The sequence below is a fragment of the Vicugna pacos genome, chromosome 10 (assembly GCF_048564905.1).
Source record: "Vicugna pacos chromosome 10, VicPac4, whole genome shotgun sequence".
Classification (NCBI taxonomy): domain Eukaryota; kingdom Metazoa; phylum Chordata; class Mammalia; order Artiodactyla; family Camelidae; genus Vicugna; species Vicugna pacos.
This window is the reverse complement of record NC_132996.1, coordinates 28,436,333-28,455,408: the sequence shown is the minus strand read 5'-3', so window position 1 is coordinate 28,455,408 and position 19,076 is coordinate 28,436,333. Positions and strand designations below refer to the sequence as shown.

Sequence of the window (19,076 nt, the reverse complement as noted above, 5' to 3'; positions counted from 1 at the left end):
GCCTCACTGTACTGATGGGGACGGGGACTTGCCCAAGGTTCCACAGCCAGGTCGAGAATCATTCCTTAGTCATTAGCCCCTCTGATTCCCATAAACTCTGTGAGCAGGACAGGTTTTTATTTTTCCTTCTGTTACTGAGGGTTAACTCTGGACCCAAGATAAATAACTTGTTTAATGTCAGCACCATTAACTGATCATCCTAGGGAGGGAACACCTAAAGGACACTGGGAGTTAAGTTCCTGGGAGGCTGGAGGTCAGTCTCATACTCAAAAATCACTCTCACCTTCCCAGGACACCACAGGATCTTATCTGTCAGGCAGTGCTTTTCTTTTCCCTGGGCCTCAATTTTCATCTCAGGAAAATGGGCACAAGTACACACCACTCACTAAGGGGAAAACATTCTGGACTGTGTCCCAAAGCCCTAGAGAGATCACCAATTCGACCCTGGCAGTTCAAAGAAGAGATGGAGCTGCCCATGGGAGAGCAGGGTGCCATGGTGACAGAAGTCTTGACAACTGGGAGCAGGGAGCAGGCTGGACCCAGAGGTACTCTCCGGGAGCATCCTAAGGGAATGAGTAGAGGGGAGGAGAGAGAGCGGCTTGGCTTTATCAGCCCTTCTCAGCTGTCAAGAGATCTATTCCCTGGTTTCAGTCACAGAGGGCAGCCTCTGTGGTGGTGGTACGAGTATGTCCAAAACCACAGGACCTCAGGGCTCATGCCTGAGGGACCTCTCCACACATGCTGGCATGTTCTTCTATTTCTCCTGCTGGGAATGGCAACTGGCAGATAGGGCACTGGACCCAGGAAATGGGTGGTGAGCTCTCCGGGGAGGACACCCACAGCACAGCTGGTGATGAAGATGGTGACGAGGAGGGAGAGGTGGGGGAAGGTGAGGAGGTCTCTCCGCAGGTGGCAGCGTGCTGGGGAAGCATCTCAATGCTGAAGGAGCCTGATGGGGAGAGAAGAAGGTGAGGAAGGAGGCCACCCCAAGCAACCTGAAGGGAACATCTGCTGTCAAAATGCAGCTGTTTTGGTAGGAAGCTTACTATGGTTGACTATTTTACACCTGAGAGATACTATCCAGTCATGAATCCACCAAACATTCATTGAGTGTCTACTATGTGCCCAACACTGTGCTAGGAAGCTGAGGGACATCATTCCAGGCCTGTCCTTACCAACTGCAGTGTCTAGGGGTAAAGATAAGATATGACTACAAATGACTGTGACACAAAGCAGAAGGTGACAAGTGCTAAGCCCAAGGGAATCAGAGAACACTGCAGGAGATCGGCTGGGAGAGATTATCTGAGAAAAGCAGAGAAGACTTGGCAATCAGCACCATTTGAACAGAGACTTGGAGAGGAAGCAGAATGTGAACATGGAGGAAGAAGTTATGAAGGGTATTCAACACGCTCTATGCTAGTGTTTTATTTTGTTTTGCTTCATGTCTCTCCTGACATGAGGACAGGACCCATGTCCTTTCCTCAGCTTGGCCAACACAACGTGAGCAGGTGCTCAGTACAGACCTGTATGTAACTGCAGATGACAGAGGCCAGGTGTCCCAGTTCACGTGTTTCCTGGTAGCATTCCCACCTCTCCCATTCCTCCCTCAAGGGCTGCCTAGTACTCCCCGAACAACCCCTGCGCTCGGGCAGCTTACCTGCACAAATGGGGCACTGTCCACTCTCTGGGACACCGCTGCTCTGGGCCTGGGGTTGGCTATGTTCTCTTTGCCCTGCCTTTGCTAGCCTCCTCTGGTTTGATCGAGACTTTGAGTTGGAAACAGGCCTGTGAGAAAGAGTAAAGACCAACTGTTAGCAAGAGGCCATTAAGGGCTGAAGGAGCCTCAAACCAGGGTGAGAAGAATGTAAACTAGTTGATGTGAAGCCAGAAGCCCTGGGTTGGGGTCCTGATTTGCCCATTTGATGTGTCAGACTGGAGGGAAGTCATTTAATCTTTGAACATCTGAGAACAGAGCTTCTACCACTGCCTTCAGGTTTTTTATTATTTTTTAAAATTGAGATATAATGCATACCCCATAAAATGTATCCCTTATAATACATTATCCACTGATTTTATTTAATTTTAATTTTATTTTTAAATTGAAGTATAGTTGGTTTATAATGTTGTATTAATTTCTGGTGTACAGCATAGTGATTTAGCTATATATATATAACATACATATGTATTCCTTTTCATATCCTTTTTCATTATAGGCTATTATAAGATATTGCATATAGTTCCCTGTGTTATACACTGGGACCTTGCCTTTTTTCTTGATTTATTTTTTGGAGGGGGGATTAAGCTTGTTTGTTTGTTTGTTTATTTTTAGAGGAGGTACTAGGGATTGAACCTAGGACCTTGTGCATGTTAAGCATGTACTCTACCACTAGAGCTATCCCCTCCCCCCAGATCTTACTGTTTATCTATTTTATATACAGCATATTCACTGGTTTTAGGATATTCACAAGTTTGTGTAACCACCACAACTATCTAATTCCAGAACATTTTTATCACCCTAAAAAGAAACCCTAAATCCTTTCATAGTTACTCCCCAATCCTTTATCCCCACATATTTTGTCAACCACTTATCCACTTTCTGTGTATGTGGATTTGTCTACTCTGGAATTATATAATATGTGGTATTTTGTGACTGACTTTTTTCACTTAGCATATTTTCAAGGTTGTTGTAGCATCAGTATTTCATTCTTTTTCATGGCCAAATAATATTCCACCATGGGTACAAACATATTTTGTTTACTCAATTGATGGACATTTGGGTTATTTCTGCTTTTTGGCTATTATGAACCATGCTGCTGTGAGCATTTGTCTATACTTTTTTGTGTGAAGATCTGTTATCAATTCTTTGGGGTATACTCCTAGGAGTAGAATTGCTCGGTTATAACGGTAACACTGTGTTTAGCTTTTTGAGGAACTGCCAGACTATTTCCCAAGATGGCTGCGCCATTTTACATTCCCAGCAGCAATGTATGAGAGTCCCAATTTCTCCATCTTTGCCAACACTTGTTACTGTTTTTTTGATTACAATCATCCCGGTGGGTGTGAGGTAATCACTGTGATTTGGATTTGCATTTCTCAGATGGCTAATGAAGTGGAACATCTTTTCATGTGCTTATTGGCCATTTGTATATCTTCTATGGAGAAAAGTCTATTTAGATGCTTTGTCCATTTAAAACATTAGGTTATCTTTTTATTGTTGAGTCGTAAGAGTACCTTATATATTCTAGATACAAGTCCCTTAATGAATATATGATATGCAAATGTTTTCTCTCATATTCTATGTGTTTTCTTTTTATTTTCTTGATGGTGTCCTTTGAAGTAGAAAAAGATTTAAATTTTAATGACATCCTTGAGATACAGTGTACTCATCTGCAGATTCTGGTTCAATACATGGCCACCTCCTTGCCTAGCTCCAAGCCTGACACCATGTAGGTAAGAACATCTTTTCTCTGCTACACTCGAGATCCTGACCATGAGATCAAGACCCAGATACCAGGGTGCTCTTTGGCCTAAATGAAACACGAGTTGGGGAAGGACAGATGCAGAAGGACAGCAAGGTTTGGGGAGGTGATCTGGGTCTTTCCTGTTGACCTACTTACCCCTGGGCTTGCACTTTCCGTTTCTTTGTCCTGCTGTCATCATTCTTTGACTTTTGCTCCTTTGGTTTGGACTCTGTGTTAGAAATGCTCATTAGATCTAGCTCATTAGCAAAGGGGCCTTCACATACGATGTTTCTTCTTTTGAGAATATTCTTTCTATCCTCTTTTCCTGATTAATTCTTTCTTACTCTTCAAGTCCTTGATGAAATGCTAATTTCTGTGAGGCACTCCCCACTGGATTCTCTAATCCAAATCTGGTCATCCTATTATGCTTTGCCTTATCACAGTTTTAAGTTTTAGATTTCCTTGTCTGACATGGACATGTCTCTCCATAGGGTAGGAGTGTTTTATTTACTGTGGTATCCCCGGCACCTAGCACAGAGCCTCACACATAGAGGTGTGCGATTAATACCTGTCAAATGTATGGTAACAAAAGCCAGGAACAACCATCTGTTTAGCTATTCAGAACTTAGGGAGCAATCTATATAGCATTTAATATATTTCAAAGTGCTTTCATAGTTCCAGCACCTTAAGGTGCCCCTGAAAGATCTGTTCACTCCCCATTCTCTATCTTTTAAAATGACAGCAATAAAACAAACAAATAATAACCTACATCCTTCCTTATATGTTAGGTAGTTTCTGAAATGACTCCCATTGGTTCCTGCCTCCTGATACTCATGCCCCCCCTCAAGTACGGGCAGGACTTAGTAATCTGCTTCTAATGAACAGAATATGGCAAAAGTGATGGGACGTCACTTCTGTGATTCAGTTAAAAAGACTGACTTCTTTCTTGCTAATTCTCCCTCCCTCTTGCCCTCTAGCTGGCTCACTCTGATGAAGCAAGCTGCCACTTAGTGAGATGCTCCATGGAGAGGCTCTCATGGCAAAGGAAGTGAGGGATGCCTCAACCCAACAGCTCATAAGGAACTGAATCCTGCCAACAACCACATGAGTGGGCTTGGGAGCAGATCCTTTCCCGTTGAGCCTTAAGGTGTCTGCAGTCTATGACAGATCCAGAGCCAGAGGACCCAGTTAAGTAACACCTGAATTCCAAACCATGAGAAATAGTGTTTGAAACCACTAAGTTTTGGGCTAATTTTTTGTGCAAGAATAGATACCCAACTTACCCTATTTCTGCAATAAAATAATACACTCATGATTTCACTAATTTGTTCAGTCTTTTGAAATGACAGACAAACAACTTTCTTTTTAAAAATTTCCCCCATGAAGCAATGAGTAAAACCAAGGTTTTTCAATGAGAACACTCCTTGTTTTCTCTCTCTCGCTATCTGGAATAGTGAAAGGAACCAGAGCTCTAGGGTTCAAATCCTGGCTCTGCCACTTATTAGCTGTGTGACTCAGAATACGTAGCCTCTCTGAACCTCAGATTCTTTTATCAAATGAGTTTGTTGCGAACATTAAATAGATAAAGTTAGTAAAAGTGCCTATCAATGTCTGGTGCAAAGTAGAAACTCCAAAATATTTAACCCTTTCTTCCTCTGTGATGAAACCACACCATTCCCTTACTTTATTCCTCCAATAAGCTCCACATGCCACCACCCTGACTTAATTGTCCTTCCAAGATGATCAGAGAACATGAATAATGCAAGAGGCGTAAATACTATCTGGTTTAATTCCTTCACTTTGAAATGAGGGATTCAAGGCCCAAATAAATACAGACTCTTGGTTCCTAGGCCAGGGCTCTTTCAGTTACTGTACAATATTTGATTTTGCTTCTGGTAACAAGACACCGCCAATTGTCTTTTCTCCCACATGAAGTCCTATTTGTGAGTCATCATCGTAAGCAGTGGTGGATTCAGGGAGGAAGGAGGATGCTGGGGAAAGTAAGGTCACGGGGGCTCACCTGTGCTCTCCCGATGACTGGGACCTGATTCTGCATGGTTGTTTTTTGGGCTTGCTGCATGGGCTAAAGGAGCCTTGCAGGCAGCTGAAAGCACCATGCAGGCTGAACGCCCCAATGTCCCTGGCTGCAGCTGCTTTAGGATATTCCTGAGCTCTGAAATGTCCTTGGTGCTCCTGCAGGGAAACAGAGGGGACTTGTCTTCACACAGAACAGAGACTCCATTCTGCTCACCCAGGTTGGTGGCATCTAACCAAGAAAGCCGGTTGATATACAGATGGGGTTATGTCTAGTGTGTGATTTTTTATTTTATCTTATTTTTCAGTGGAGGTACTAGGGGTTGAATCCAGGACCTTGTGTATGCTAAGCACGTGCTCTACCACTGAGCTATTTTCCTCCCCCTAGAGTGTGTGATTAATTAGGGGAATCCAGGCAGGGTCTGTGTGTCTGTGAGTGACTTGGTAGCCTTTCTCTCCCAGGAGAAAGAACGGAGAAGTGGCCAAGAGACCTTCATCCTGGCAGCTACATACGTTTGGGGTTCTGGGAAGAATGTCCTCCGGATGGAAGGATTAGCCAGCCAGGGGCTGGGACCAGACTCCTGAGCATCAGAAGAGCCCTGAGGAGAAGAAAATGGAGAAATGGGAAATACAGACATTCACCACCAGGGGACACTGCCATCTAGTGCCAGGGATCCTTCCAAACCCCAAGGCTTCAGCTTAGTTAATGAGTATTATCTGCTATAACTTGTCCATGGTACCTTTGCTTGTGTGTGCACACTCCTCCAGCTCTAAGATGTGAGATTTGGTGAGTCTGTATACTTACTTCCCCAGTGCTAAGGGTTTTGTCATGATCCTGGAAGACCCAGGGATAAAAGAATACATGCTATTGGGAAAAACAGGGCTATGGAACTGATATCATGTGCAAATTTTTCTAAGCATATGTACACCTATATTTTTAAAAATTGGTACAGATATAAAATTGATTCATGTCAGTACAAAATTCACATTACTCATCTCTATACACCTATATGAGAGACAAATTATACCCACATATGCATTTCTTTATATTTAAAAAGTTCTATTTTGAACTACTTGGAGACATTTTAGTCATTTTTCTCTTTTAAATAGTTTAATAATATTGTTTAAATTCAGTAGGATTTGTTTTGTGATTTCATTCACTTGCAGCTAAAAACCTACCAATTTTAGCCACCATTTCCAGCCATCTATAAAAAGATGTGTATAGACATCTCATGTCTCTTTCTAGAATCTGCCACTTTATCTATCACAGGTATTTTATAAACCTCTCTACATCTAACTACAGAAATGTCTGTGATCAATAATCATGCACTAGATCATTTCTACATAGGTTTTATTTTGGGGTATGCTACAGTTCTTAATCCTTTGTCAAAATTCAATTAATCTGTGTCAGTTTGTGGCTGTTTCCTTTTTTATTTTTCCAAGTTTCCTTTTTTTTCCCTTGAATTTAAAAACTTAACAGTTTTTTCCTTTACTTTTCAGCTGGGCTGCTTCTATCCCAGATTCCTTTTAAGGTAAATGTCTTTCTTATAAAACATGACTTTTTCTCATTCTGCAAGTTTGACAAGTAGTATATTTAACTCACATTCACTGTTTAGTATTTTCTAATTGACATTAGAATCTCATTTTGGACCTTTTGAAATGTTAATTTAATTTTGAAATGTTTTATTATTTTCCAGGGTTTTAATTTTTTCCTTTCCCTAGTCTCATAAATTTCAGAGTGAATACTACTAGAAAGTGGAACTAGATGAATGTGTAGAGATGGTTTATTTAACCTTAACTGTAAATGAGATTAAGCATTAGGAATTGAGCTTCCAAGCACAGGCTAAAGGGAGTCAGATGGCCTGGGTTCAAATCCACTCCAAGACTTATTTGGCAGTGTGACCTGGGACATCCAGTACATTTCTCTGTGTTTCTGTTTCCTGACTGGAAAATTGATGATCACAGAAGATCTTATCTCACAGGGTTGTAAGCCCTTAAGTTTTGCTTTTACTATAATATACCATTAGAATGACACATTAGGAAAAAAGCCTGTGGCATGGTAGACATATTAAATTATAAAATCAAGCTTCATTGCTTGATGAACCCTCTCTTGTAGAAATGTTTTAGGATCTCCTTTCCCTGTGGTTTCACTGAGATACCTGCAGTTTCACTCTGCTCTTTTTTCTTTTGGCCATCAAATGTGTCTTTATGTTTGAAATTAAAGCTAATCTTTTATTGATTGATTGATTATTGAAATATAGTCAATTTACAATGTTGGATTAGTTTCTGATGTATAGCATAGTGATTCAGTTGTCTATATATACATATATATGTGTATGTGTGTGTGTGTGTGTGTATATATATATATTCCTTTTCATATTCTTTTTCATTATAGGTTACTATAAGACACTGAATATAGTTCCCCGTGCTATACAGTAGGACCTTGTTGTTTATCCATTTTACATATAGTAGTTAGTATCTGCAGATTCTGAACTCTGATTTTATCCCTCTCCACCCTCTTTCCCCCCTGGTAACTGTAAGTTTGTTTTCCATGTCTGTGAGTCTATTTCTGTTTGGTAAATAAGTTCACTTGTGTCCTTTTTTTTTCTTAAAGATGCCACATATAAGTGACATTACATCGTACTTGTCTTTCTCATTTTGGCTTACTTCACTTAGTATGACAATCTCTGTGTCCATCTGTTTGCTGCAAATGACATTATTTCATTCTGTTTTATGGCTGAGTAATATTCAATTGTATAAATACACCACATCTTCTTTATCTAGTCATCTGTTGGTGGACATTGAGGTTGTTTCCATGTCTTGGCTGTTTTAAGTAAGTTTCACTCTGCTCTTGATGGTCAGTGCCTTTCTGACATTATGGCTCTGGAGTTGCTGACTCCCTTCTGCCTCAATCCCACCATGGTCCTCAAGGTGCAGGGTAATTTATATGGCGAGAATGGAAAAGACTCTAGGAAGCCCTTATTTAGCCTATAATTAAGGAGACCAAACTTCCTAGTTTGCCTGGGACATCCTGCCTAATGTCATTTGGCTCAGAGGAATTATTAATAGCAGTCTTTTTTGCTCTCAAAGTTCTCTCAGTTTGGATAATAAATTTTATAATGACCTTATCTACCACTCTGCTCTGAAAGGTCATTTATATAATGAACATATATACTAAAAAGCCTACTTTGTTCGAGGAGCTATCCTAGCTGCCAGGAACGTCTTATAAAACAAGACAAACAGGTCTCTAATCATACAGAGTGTCCTATTTTATTGGAGAGCTGGGGCCACAGGGCTCTGGAACACACAGGGACAACATGGGGACTTGGCAGAGCCCAATGAACTGCTGCCACTGGTCCTTTTGCATTGTCAGCCCTTCCCACGATGGAAGAGTAAATCTCAGACTGAGCTTTACTTTGTCTCAGTGCTTTGGTCTCTCCCAAGATCGTGCTACAGAACGGTCTGCTCTAAATCCATTTCTCTTCCCGAAGCCTGGTCTTTTATTTTTCACAGTAATCTCCACACATGTCACACCTGTGAGGTTCACTCCTGGTAACTCAAGTTCTTTTAGTTATGTCAGATGTTTGAAGCTTCTTAAAAATGCACTGTGTGCATAGGAAGCACTGTGGTAACAGCGGGAGACCTGACTTCTGGTCCCTGTTCTGTCCTGACTTACTGTGTGAATTAAAATGTATGTTTCTCTATGTGAGACAGGAAATGAGGTGACTGGGGCTTGATGATCTCTAAATATTTCTTCCTCTCTAGAATTCTATGACTCTAGCTTTGTGTGATTACGTCTTGACATTTGTTTGAGTCAATTATGGGGGGAGAGTACTGCCTTGGAAAAATAAATGGAGACACCAGTGACAAGAATGCAGGAGGAGTCAAAATAGGCTTAGGAAGAAAAAATAACCAGAAAACTGGCTGAAAAAAGGGGAGGTCAATTGACCAGATACCTATCCACAGCCAGAAACCTACACATCTTCTCTCAGGAGGGTCTGTGTATTGCACAGGGAGAGAAAGGGGGACACGTGAAATTGCAGAGTACTTATTCAAGAATGTATCCAGCTTTGCTACAGGTGGGTCAGGGAATGACAATGACAGAGGGTCTGTAACTGAGCCCCGGGGCTTCCAGGTGCTGGAAGGAAAAGTCTGATGAAAGCTATAGCTCCCACGATCTTAGAAATAAAGTATGAGATTAAGTTTGAATCCCAAAAGAACTTCATTATGGCTACCAAATGGTCCAACAGCTTTGTGTACACTGTACTGGAGGCTCACTCACTTGAATCTTCTGCATGTGAGAGGGAATGACAGGGGTTCATGCCTACCAGTAAGGAAGGACAGAAAGCCCAGTTATGTCTGTATTTGAATGTGTGTGTACGTGTGTGTGTGTGTCCCTCAATCAAGCACCAGCTTCCTTACAAGAAACTGAAAAGGGTGGGAAAATGTAATAGCTTCCTCCACCAGGGTACATACCTGGCTCAGCCCAGAGCTCTCTGGGGCTGACGGACCCACGACAGGGTCATCTGAGGAGTCCAGAGAGGAACACACCCGCAGGAAGGCCAGGCCAAAGGACTGACGACGGGTGAAGGGCTGGGAGCAGGTCAGGCGAAGTCGATCCCATGACTCACCTGAGGCTGGAGCCAGGAAATCATCTCAAGAGAAAGAAAATGAAGGGAAAGGAAATGCATGAATGGGAGGGAGACAGAAAGAGAAGGTCACTACTGAGGAGGGGAAAGAAGTGACTGGGACTATATAAGTTCCAACACAAGAAGAATGCAGGTTATTCCTCCCTCAGGCCCTGATGCTCAGGGCTTGGCAGTGCCAGTCAGGGCCCTCTCAGACCCCATGCCTTGCTTCTCTGTCACGGTTCCGCACTGTTCCCAGCGTGAGTACATCCTTAGTCTCTATCTCTCCAGAGAACTTATCAGTGTCTCATTTTAACAGGGTATCTATAGTGTTGGAGCCTGGAGTGAACACTTGCCCAATGACAAGCTGAGCTACATCTACCCTTCCTGGACCAAGAGACCTCAACCTCCCTCACAACACTGCACACCTACACAACCACAGGATCACGCATCAATACTTCAGACCCTTCTCCCCTTCAATTCCCAGCACGATCTATAGGTCCTCGTCTCCCCCACCTCGTATCCCATCTCACACTTCCTTCACAACAGTGTGTACACCTCCAGTTTAAATGCAGACAAATCCTTACTAGACTGAAAGTCCCTAGAGGCCAGGAATCAGGTCTTATGTTTCTATCTGCACAGAACAGGACTCAGGAAACACCGTACGCTACATAACTATAACCATCATCTAGCCTTCCATCACTTAAACATTCATCCTACTCCCCAACTCATACTTACACTTATATACACATATACAAACAAGCACACCAGTCCCAAATGTGGGTTCTACATCTGGCTTCACTGAATCACATGTTGTGTGTAAACATAAATCATAGCTCATAAATACCCCCAGCTATCATGGAGTCTCATCACGGAGAACTCACACACAAACATACCACACAGTGGTTCACTCATTAACTGCCCTATCCCTCCATAGATATAAGGAAGCCCCTGCAAAGGCTCCCTCCGACAATATACACCTACCAGCTCTTATAGCCCTCTATGGTCCTGCGTGTCTCTCTCATAATCACTCTCTCTTTCAGTCTATCTACCATTTCTTCTTTTGCCCTCCTCATCATCTTTATATCTTTTTTTCTTTTAATGGAGGTACTGGGGATTGAACCCAGGACCTTGTACATGCTAAGCATGCACTCTACCGCTGAGCTATTTCCTCTGCCACCCCCTCCTCACCATCTTTAAACATGCGGACCCCTGAGCGGTTTTTCCCCTGCTTTGAATCAGCCAGGGACATTAGCATGGTTGCAGGCAGCAGGGTGACGAAAGGTCTATCCAGGGACCAGGAAGAACGACCTACATCAATCTGCAGGAAAGCACAGCCACAGTTACCTGGGGACAAAAGGTTGAGAGAAAATTAAGGGTGATGAGATGACAGGGGCTCTCTGGACTATACACCAGGGTATCAGGGGGAAGAGACCATTCTTCCATTCGAGAGTGATTTGGAAGCTGCAGAAAGGTCAAGCAGCACAGTGAGCCAGTAACTGAAGTGGGACAAGACCTCTGCCCACTAAATGACAACATGAAGGTGCAGTGTTTCTTCCGGCCAGAAACTGTCCCCTTACCCAAGAGACTCACTGCTCCTCTGTTCTTTGGCTCTGGAGGGCAGTGCTAAACTCTGTTTCTCTTAAATCCTTGCTAGGAAGCCTGACATCTCTCTGTCCTGATGGAGCTGAGACCAGTGGTCTCTGTCAGTTTTCTATTCCAGAGACTTCTAAGGCCAACCTTCCCAACCAATAAACTCCTGTGGTGCCTTCCTGGATGATCTTGCACAGTTTATCCCCTGGCATCCTCCTGACAGTGATATTTTGAGGTTCCACTTGTTGGCATTTATAATTATGCTCATTAATGTCCTAAGGCTTCACCCAGGCCAGTCAGATCAAAGCAAGGCAGGCACGATGAGCAATTCTAGGAGTGCACTCACGCTGTACTCTATGTGAATGCAACCCTTAAGGTTCGCCAGCACCACACATCTGCCCCCCAGGACAAGGGCCACATCTCTCCTTCATACCAGGTGGGGCTTGTCCTATGAAGGCTGCTCGCCAGCTGAACTGAGACATGTTGCTGTGGCATCTGGAGGGTAACATTTCTCCTGTGCTCTCCCACCGAGGTTCCTAGGCTCCAGAGAACTTACTCACCCACGTCGATGTAGCCGATCGGCACTGCCCTCTCCAGCTGCAGCTCAACTTTTAGTTGCCCGCTCTTGTCCTGAGGGCAGCTGAGCCAAGGTCCCCTCTGACTCTCTGGGTGCAGCAAGTTCTCCACTGGATATTTGGCATCCTGAGTCAGAGAGAAGGAGAAAATCAGGAACCTCACTGAGCCCAAAGAGGGAAAAGATGCCCCATGAATGAGGGCTCCCTACACTTCCAAACCTTTCCAGGATCCTAACATGGCAGAAAAGGCATTGGACAGTAGTCCACAGCTGTCAGTGCCAAGGGATTTATAGACACTGTTTACCTCTCCTTCATTTACCAGACTACCTCATTTGATCCTCGTAACAACGGCAGGGGGTTCTTAGTTAAGAGATCAGCAAACTGAAGCTTAGGTTCAGAAACTCACCTAAGGCTACAAGACCAAACAACCAACCAAAGTCAGAACTCCCAGGTGTCTAGAATTCAGGGCTCTTAACCACCACACTGTACTACAGTCATCCCTTGGTATCCACAGGGGATTGGCTTCAGGACCTCCTTGGCTCCCCAAATCTATGATGCTCAAGTCCTTTATGTAAAAATGGTGTAGTATTCATGTATAGCCTACGTACATCCTCCCATATACTTTTTTCCTCTTTTTTTCTATTGATGTATAGTCAGTTTACAATGCTGTGTCAGTTTCTGGTGTACAGCATAATGTTTCAGTCATACACATACATACATATGTTCCTTTTCATATTCTATTTCATTACACGTTACTACAAAATATTGAATATAGTTCCCTGTGCTATACAGTAGAAACTTGTTTTATCTATTTTATATATAGTAGTTAGTACCTGCAAATGTCAAACTCCCAATTTCTCCCATATACTTTAAATCATCTCTAGATTACTTATAATACCTGATACAGTGTAAATTATATGTAAATGGTTGTAAATACAGTGCAAACACTACGTAAACAGTTGCTGACATGTGGCAAATTCAAGTTTTGCTTTTGGAGACTTTCTGGAATATTTTTGGATCCACAATTAGTTGAATCTGGGGATGTGGAACCCGTGGATATGGAGGGTTGACTGTATTTCTTTTCATTTATAAAGTGCTTCCACGGACATTTATTTATCTTCAAAGTAACTCTGTGAGATAAGAAAGTCAAAGATTTTTATTCTGAGTTTACAAGTGATAGTGAGAAATTAAAGTGATCTGTTCAAATACAACAGTACTGAAACTGAGATAGAAATTCTCAGTTCTAACCCCAAATCAGGTGTTTTTTTGGTGGAAAGGCCTTGAGCAAACTACTTTCTCTTTCTGGATCTAAATTTCTTCATCTATAAGTAACGGGTAGGGAGACTAAATTCATGGTTTTCAACCTTTTCAATTTATTATTTATTATTATCAATTAATAAGAGTTTTTAGAGATAAAAACAGAACTCTGTTTAAGTACAGGTTGGGGGGTCAGAGACATTCTTATGCCCCCCTCCTTTCAATTTCTGAAAGTGGGTCCCAAATAGTACAGTTTGAAAACCACAATATTAGAAGATAGCTAATATTCTCTAGCATTTTGTAAGTCTGAGTCCATGAAGAAAACAGTTTAGGCTAATCATGTAGGCAAGGAGGATTAGGATAACTTTTATTTTATTTCACTCAGAATAGGAGCCAATATAATAGTTCCTAAAGACTTTCTAAGGGTCTTTCTGAAATGTGTGGGAATGTTTTTGATTGTCCTAATGAGCAGAAAGTAGTGTTGTCATTAGGGTCTGGAAGCCATGGATGCTAAATATCCCACCATGCATATGATATTGCCATAAAATGCAGACTTCTCATACCCAAAATACCACTGGCATCCCTTGAGAAAGATGAAGGTAACAGAAGGGGAAGAGTAGGGGGAAGGTGTAAATGGATAGAGAAATGACAGCAAAGGGATGGAGGGGATCAGTCCTGGGCCCAGGGCCCAGCATCTAGTACTAATAGAGATTTCCTGAAAGTGGCCTTTTAGGGAGAAGACCAAGACCACCTTCGGTGGTGGTGGTGTTATCCTCACAGGTCAGGGATGACCCTGAGTGTCCCAGCTTGCTTTCAATGACAGAGTGACTAAGTTGCCCTTCTGGGGATCCTGGTACAGATCTGGGGCCTAGAGAATTGCCAGCTCCCTGCCAGCTTCCTCCCCAGGTGGAATCCTGAGGTTGTTGCCTTTCTTACCTTTAATTCCTGGGAACACTTGTTTAATGCATCCTGCACTGCTCTGGGAGCAACCTGAAAGCAAGAGCTGTTTCCCCGCTTTGACTCTGACCTCCCAAATAATGGACAAGGTATCTTTTATTGGATTGGGAGTTTCTTTACAGTACTGACTAGTCTCCTATTTTTCTTTTTTCTCAAACTTTTCAGTCACCAAGAAAAAAAAAATCATGCCTGCTAACTAATATACCTGAGAGGAAAATGACACAACATGGCTAATCTTCACAGGAGCCATGGTGGGCCTCGCAGCTGTCCCAAGGCCAAGGCAAAAATGCTTTCTCCTGAGAGTTCTTCTGTCACCACTGTGGAACTGCCTATGTTTTGGTCCTGTCAGCTCCCAGAAGGGAAAGAATCCTCATGTCACTCCTGAAGGAGAACAAAAGAAAAATAAATGAGTCATGGCTGTTTCTCTGGTAAGACAAGTTTTCTGCATCAGTCAACCACTGTTTCTGATGACCAGAAGGGGTTGGTGGGGTGGTGATCAGGGAGTAGATCTGGACCAGCTGATGAGATTCCAACAAAAGTGAAAGAACTGGAATGCAACAGAGAAGCAAGTACCAAAAAATATATATGTGTATGTATATATATAAACATGTTGATGTTGGACTATATGTAGGTAAGCTCCCAAAAGCATGAACTGCGCCTTTAATCATTCATCTTTATATCCCTAGAGCCTAGCACATAATAAAGACGTGTAACGAACGTTTAACTAAATATATGACACAAGTCTATTACGGTTTTTTCCTTTTCATAAAATAAATCTTCCTTCACTTTTCATCAAGGTTCTCCTCTACTAGAAATCTTCAGTGGCTTGCTGACCTATGCAAATCCCTTGCTACATGGTGGGTACCTGATAATATTAATTCAGCTTGGCCCCTCAAAGCATCTACAACAAAAATCTCTCCATTTCCTGCTTCATCTCCTACTATTCCTTTCATCAGAGGATGTGTTTTACCTAGCATTGTCTTATTTATTTAATGTTAAAAGTTCATATGGGTATTTGTACTTTGTCTTTTACTAAACTTTTTACAGAAATTTTAAATATATGTAAAAACAAATATACGAGTATAGTGACCTCTCATGTATCTGTCACCTAGCTTCAACAACTCCTCGGGCAGAGGTGTTTTAAAGTTGTCTGAATGTCTTAAGCTGGAATCTCTCTCCAAATATTTACATCCTGTTTTAATCATGTTTGTTACCCACCTGGCCCCTAAACATGAGTCCATGAGCCCTAATATACTCCTGACCATAATGGTCTTCTTGCCTCCTTCCTGCCAAAAAAAAAAAAAAAAGTTTCCCACCTCTGAGACTTTGCTCATGCCATTGCTTCTGCCTGGAATGCTCTTTACTTTTCCTACTGTCAAATCTAACGCATCTTTGATGCTCAAATGTCACCACCACTCTGCTCACGGTGATAGCTCCATCCTCTCAAGTCTGTATTACAATTATTTGTGTCTATCTTTCATCCTTTGACCAATTATAAGCTCTTGGAGGACAGGTTTCATGTCTGATTTATTTCTATATCCCCAGTGTAAGAGGGAGAAACATACAGTTCCAGATTAACAAAAGTCTGCTGAATGAATGACCATAAAAATTAAGCTCCAGAGGGCCAGCCATCATGGAATGCTCAGAGTGAGGTAGACTGCTTTGACAGCAGTAATGAACTCTTAGTGAAAGCCACCTAAAGGTCACAGGTTACGTTCAAGATGGTGCAAAGGCTTCAATGAGAGAAGAATGCAGAGTGAGTCCCAGTCACCTCTTGGCCTCCAGATTAATTAGAACTGATTACTCCCACTATAGAAACTCACTGAACATTGAGCTAGATGTTGGAGATACAAAAATAAATAAGATATGATCTACGTCTTGGAGAAACTATTAGTATACATTTGTGATTTGATTGGAAAACTCCACCATTTCTCGTCACTAACACACAGATGTTTGACGTAGCCAGTCCCAAAACTACACTCTAGGCTTGGGGACCCTGCAGCTGTCGATCTTGGATATTTAATTTAGTTAATTGGGGGGGGGGCGTGTCTAGTAGGTAACAGGCACTGTACTAGGTTACACAGCAGTGAATTCAAGACATGTACAACCCTTACCACCGGCTATCAAATTGCTTGTAGTTTTCCAAAGTTTAAGCACTTTCCGACCTCCCTGTCCTTCCATACACTGTTGTTCTTATTTTTTGGCAATTACTTATTTACCCTGTGTGTCTCCCTACTAGGTAGTGAGCTCTTTGAAGACAGGGATTTTTGTCATGCTCACCATCTCCCACACCTCAGAGAGGTGCTGAAACAGCAGGCATAAAAAAATAGTAGTTTATTAAGTTAACCAAATTCTAATCAGAATTTCAGCAGTAGTTTCTGACAGGCAAACACAACAAACTCATCAACCAATTAAGGGCCACAAATTGCTAAGACAATTCTAAAAAGATAGATCAAAGAGGTGGGGTTCAAGTCCTTGAAAAAAAGTACAAAGTTGCTGTAATTAAAACATAGTCTATAGAGACAAGCAAATAGTTTCCAGAAACAGACTTATACAAATGGGAATTTACAATCTGTTAAATAGAGCAGAATCATGACTTTGCCAGAAAAAGACGAAGTAATAAATGGTATTCAGAAAACTGGTTTGTAATGTGAACAAAAATAAAAGCAGATCCCTACCTCACAACATATTAAAAAAATTATACTCAAATGGATTAAAAATGGAAACATGAAAAATACTTTCAGTTAACACAAAATCAAATGTTAAAATCAAATTACTGATGGAAAGAAGGTATTTGCAACATTTGCAACAACTTGGATAGTATTCAGTTATTTTTAAATACTACAAATCAGTAAGGGCAAGCAGTCCAATAGTAAACTGGAGAGAAGACACAAACATGTAACTCACATCAGATTAAATCTGAATGACCAAAAGCCCATATAAAAAAGTCCTCAGCCTTACTAATAATAAGGAATTGCAAATACCTCTTCTAAGGCTAGAAAAAAATTTAAAGTCTACAATATGAAGGATTAGCAGTAATATGGGGAAATGGGCCCTCTCATAAACACTTCCAGCACATCTTAATTTTAACTAGCTGCATTTCAAGAATAGCCACATGTGTCATAACTTGTTAAAACAGTACAGCTCTAGAGGGACTCAGATGTGCACGAAATGATACATTTAATGTTTCCTATAGCAAGAAGCAAAAAACTCTAATTAGTTGAGGAATGGATAAATGAAATGTTATATATCATAAAATGGAATAACATATAACAGTTAAAAGGAATAAATTAGATGTAAATATATATAAACATGGATAGCCCTCAAGAATAGATTTAAAGAATAAGTTATAGAATTATACACATAAAAACAGCACTTATGTTCAGTTAAAAAAGAAAATGAAACAATACTTATATTGTCCGTGACACATATAATTTTTTTTTCAACAGACTGGGAGAATACAGAGTTAATCATAGTAGTTGCTTCTGGGGCCAAAGAAAGGTTAATGAGTCTGAGGGTCAAAGACACAAATAAATTCAACTTTTATCTGTATCATTTTATCTTTTTTAAAAATGAGGAAGCAATCACATCAATTGTCAATTTGGGATTATGAGTATATGGTGTTTACAATATTCTTTGTATAAGGTTTTACATTATAAATATAATTCCCATTTTAAATAAATGAGATGCCTGTAGGTGGTGTAAATATCACCCTGTAACTTCCTGTTGGCCCCAAATAAATTTGACTGTCATTCTAATATTCTGTGAGCCCACAAGACACCTAGCCCTATTCAGGCAACCGGGACGTCCAGGGGGCGTGTGAGCAGGGTCCACAGGGTTCCGAAGTGTCGGGTCCCGATGTACAAATAATAAAGTGTTGGAAATGAGTTAGGAAGCTGTAAGTTCGGGTGCAGCATAGTGAATAAGGTGTACAGGACAGGGTTAAAGGTAGGAAAGGTAGGAGCTGGTGCCACAGAATGCGGCCGTAGGAAAGAGTACGGAGACGTGTGAAATGGAACCTGAGGCGCGAGAGCCTAAGCAGCAGTTAGGGGGCCGTTGAGGTCCCGCAAGGCTCTTCAGCTCTCAGCTTCGGAAACCTAAGTCGCGCCGCTACTTTCACCACTCCTTGGAACGCGCTGTTCTATCCACTTCCTTGATGGTCATCCTCCCTCCCTTTCAGCCACTCCCCACCAACCCCCAACGCCCCTCACCCGGGTTAATAGACCTCGATGAGCCACCGCTGCCTCAGATCGTGGACCACAAGCCCTTTCTCCCGCCAATTCGGCCCTCTGACCTCCGCCTTCTGAACCAAGCACCACTCTTCGGCCTCCCGAAGCCCAGGAATTCGTTCTGGGACCTCAAGAAGCCACTGCTTCTAGAAAATGACTCCCACCGAGGCAGGAAGGCATGAGCTACAGGCAGTAAAATACACTCGCGTGGTTTCTGTGTGTTGCACGCACTACAAATCTCCTCGCTAAAGAGCAGAATTTAAACTTCCGGGTCAGTTTCTATGCATTCTGGGAAATGTAGTCCCTCGTCTCCACGCTTCGGTCCTGTTGGCCAGAGTGAGG

General features: G+C 42.0%; 1 protein-coding gene and 1 long non-coding RNA gene across 3 annotated transcripts; one reads left to right on the top strand and one right to left on the bottom strand.

The window, feature by feature from the left end:
- Window positions 1-98: 98 nt before the first annotated feature.
- On the bottom strand, window positions 99-14,841 carry XNDC1N (XRCC1 N-terminal domain containing 1, N-terminal like). 2 transcript variants are annotated; one of them, XM_072969292.1, is made up of 9 exons: window positions 14,711-14,841; window positions 12,277-12,418; window positions 11,315-11,470; window positions 9,972-10,150; window positions 6,009-6,094; window positions 5,482-5,654; window positions 3,618-3,690; window positions 1,658-1,785; window positions 99-949 (listed from the first exon to the last, which is right to left on the bottom strand). In XM_072969292.1, exons 1-9 carry the CDS (start codon window positions 14,753-14,755, stop codon window positions 714-716), a joined length of 1,218 nt encoding a protein of 405 aa, XP_072825393.1. In that variant the 5' UTR covers window positions 14,756-14,841; the 3' UTR covers window positions 99-713. The 2 variants fall into 2 exon arrangements, with proteins under 2 accessions (XP_072825393.1, XP_072825394.1); XM_072969293.1 differs by having other exon boundaries at window positions 9,972-10,132.
- Window positions 6,091-14,779, top strand: LOC140698692 (uncharacterized). Its single transcript, XR_012076530.1, has 3 exons — window positions 6,091-6,282; window positions 6,996-7,027; window positions 14,671-14,779. It is a non-coding gene; the product is annotated as an uncharacterized lncRNA (long non-coding RNA).
- Window positions 14,842-19,076: the final 4,235 nt, after the last annotated feature.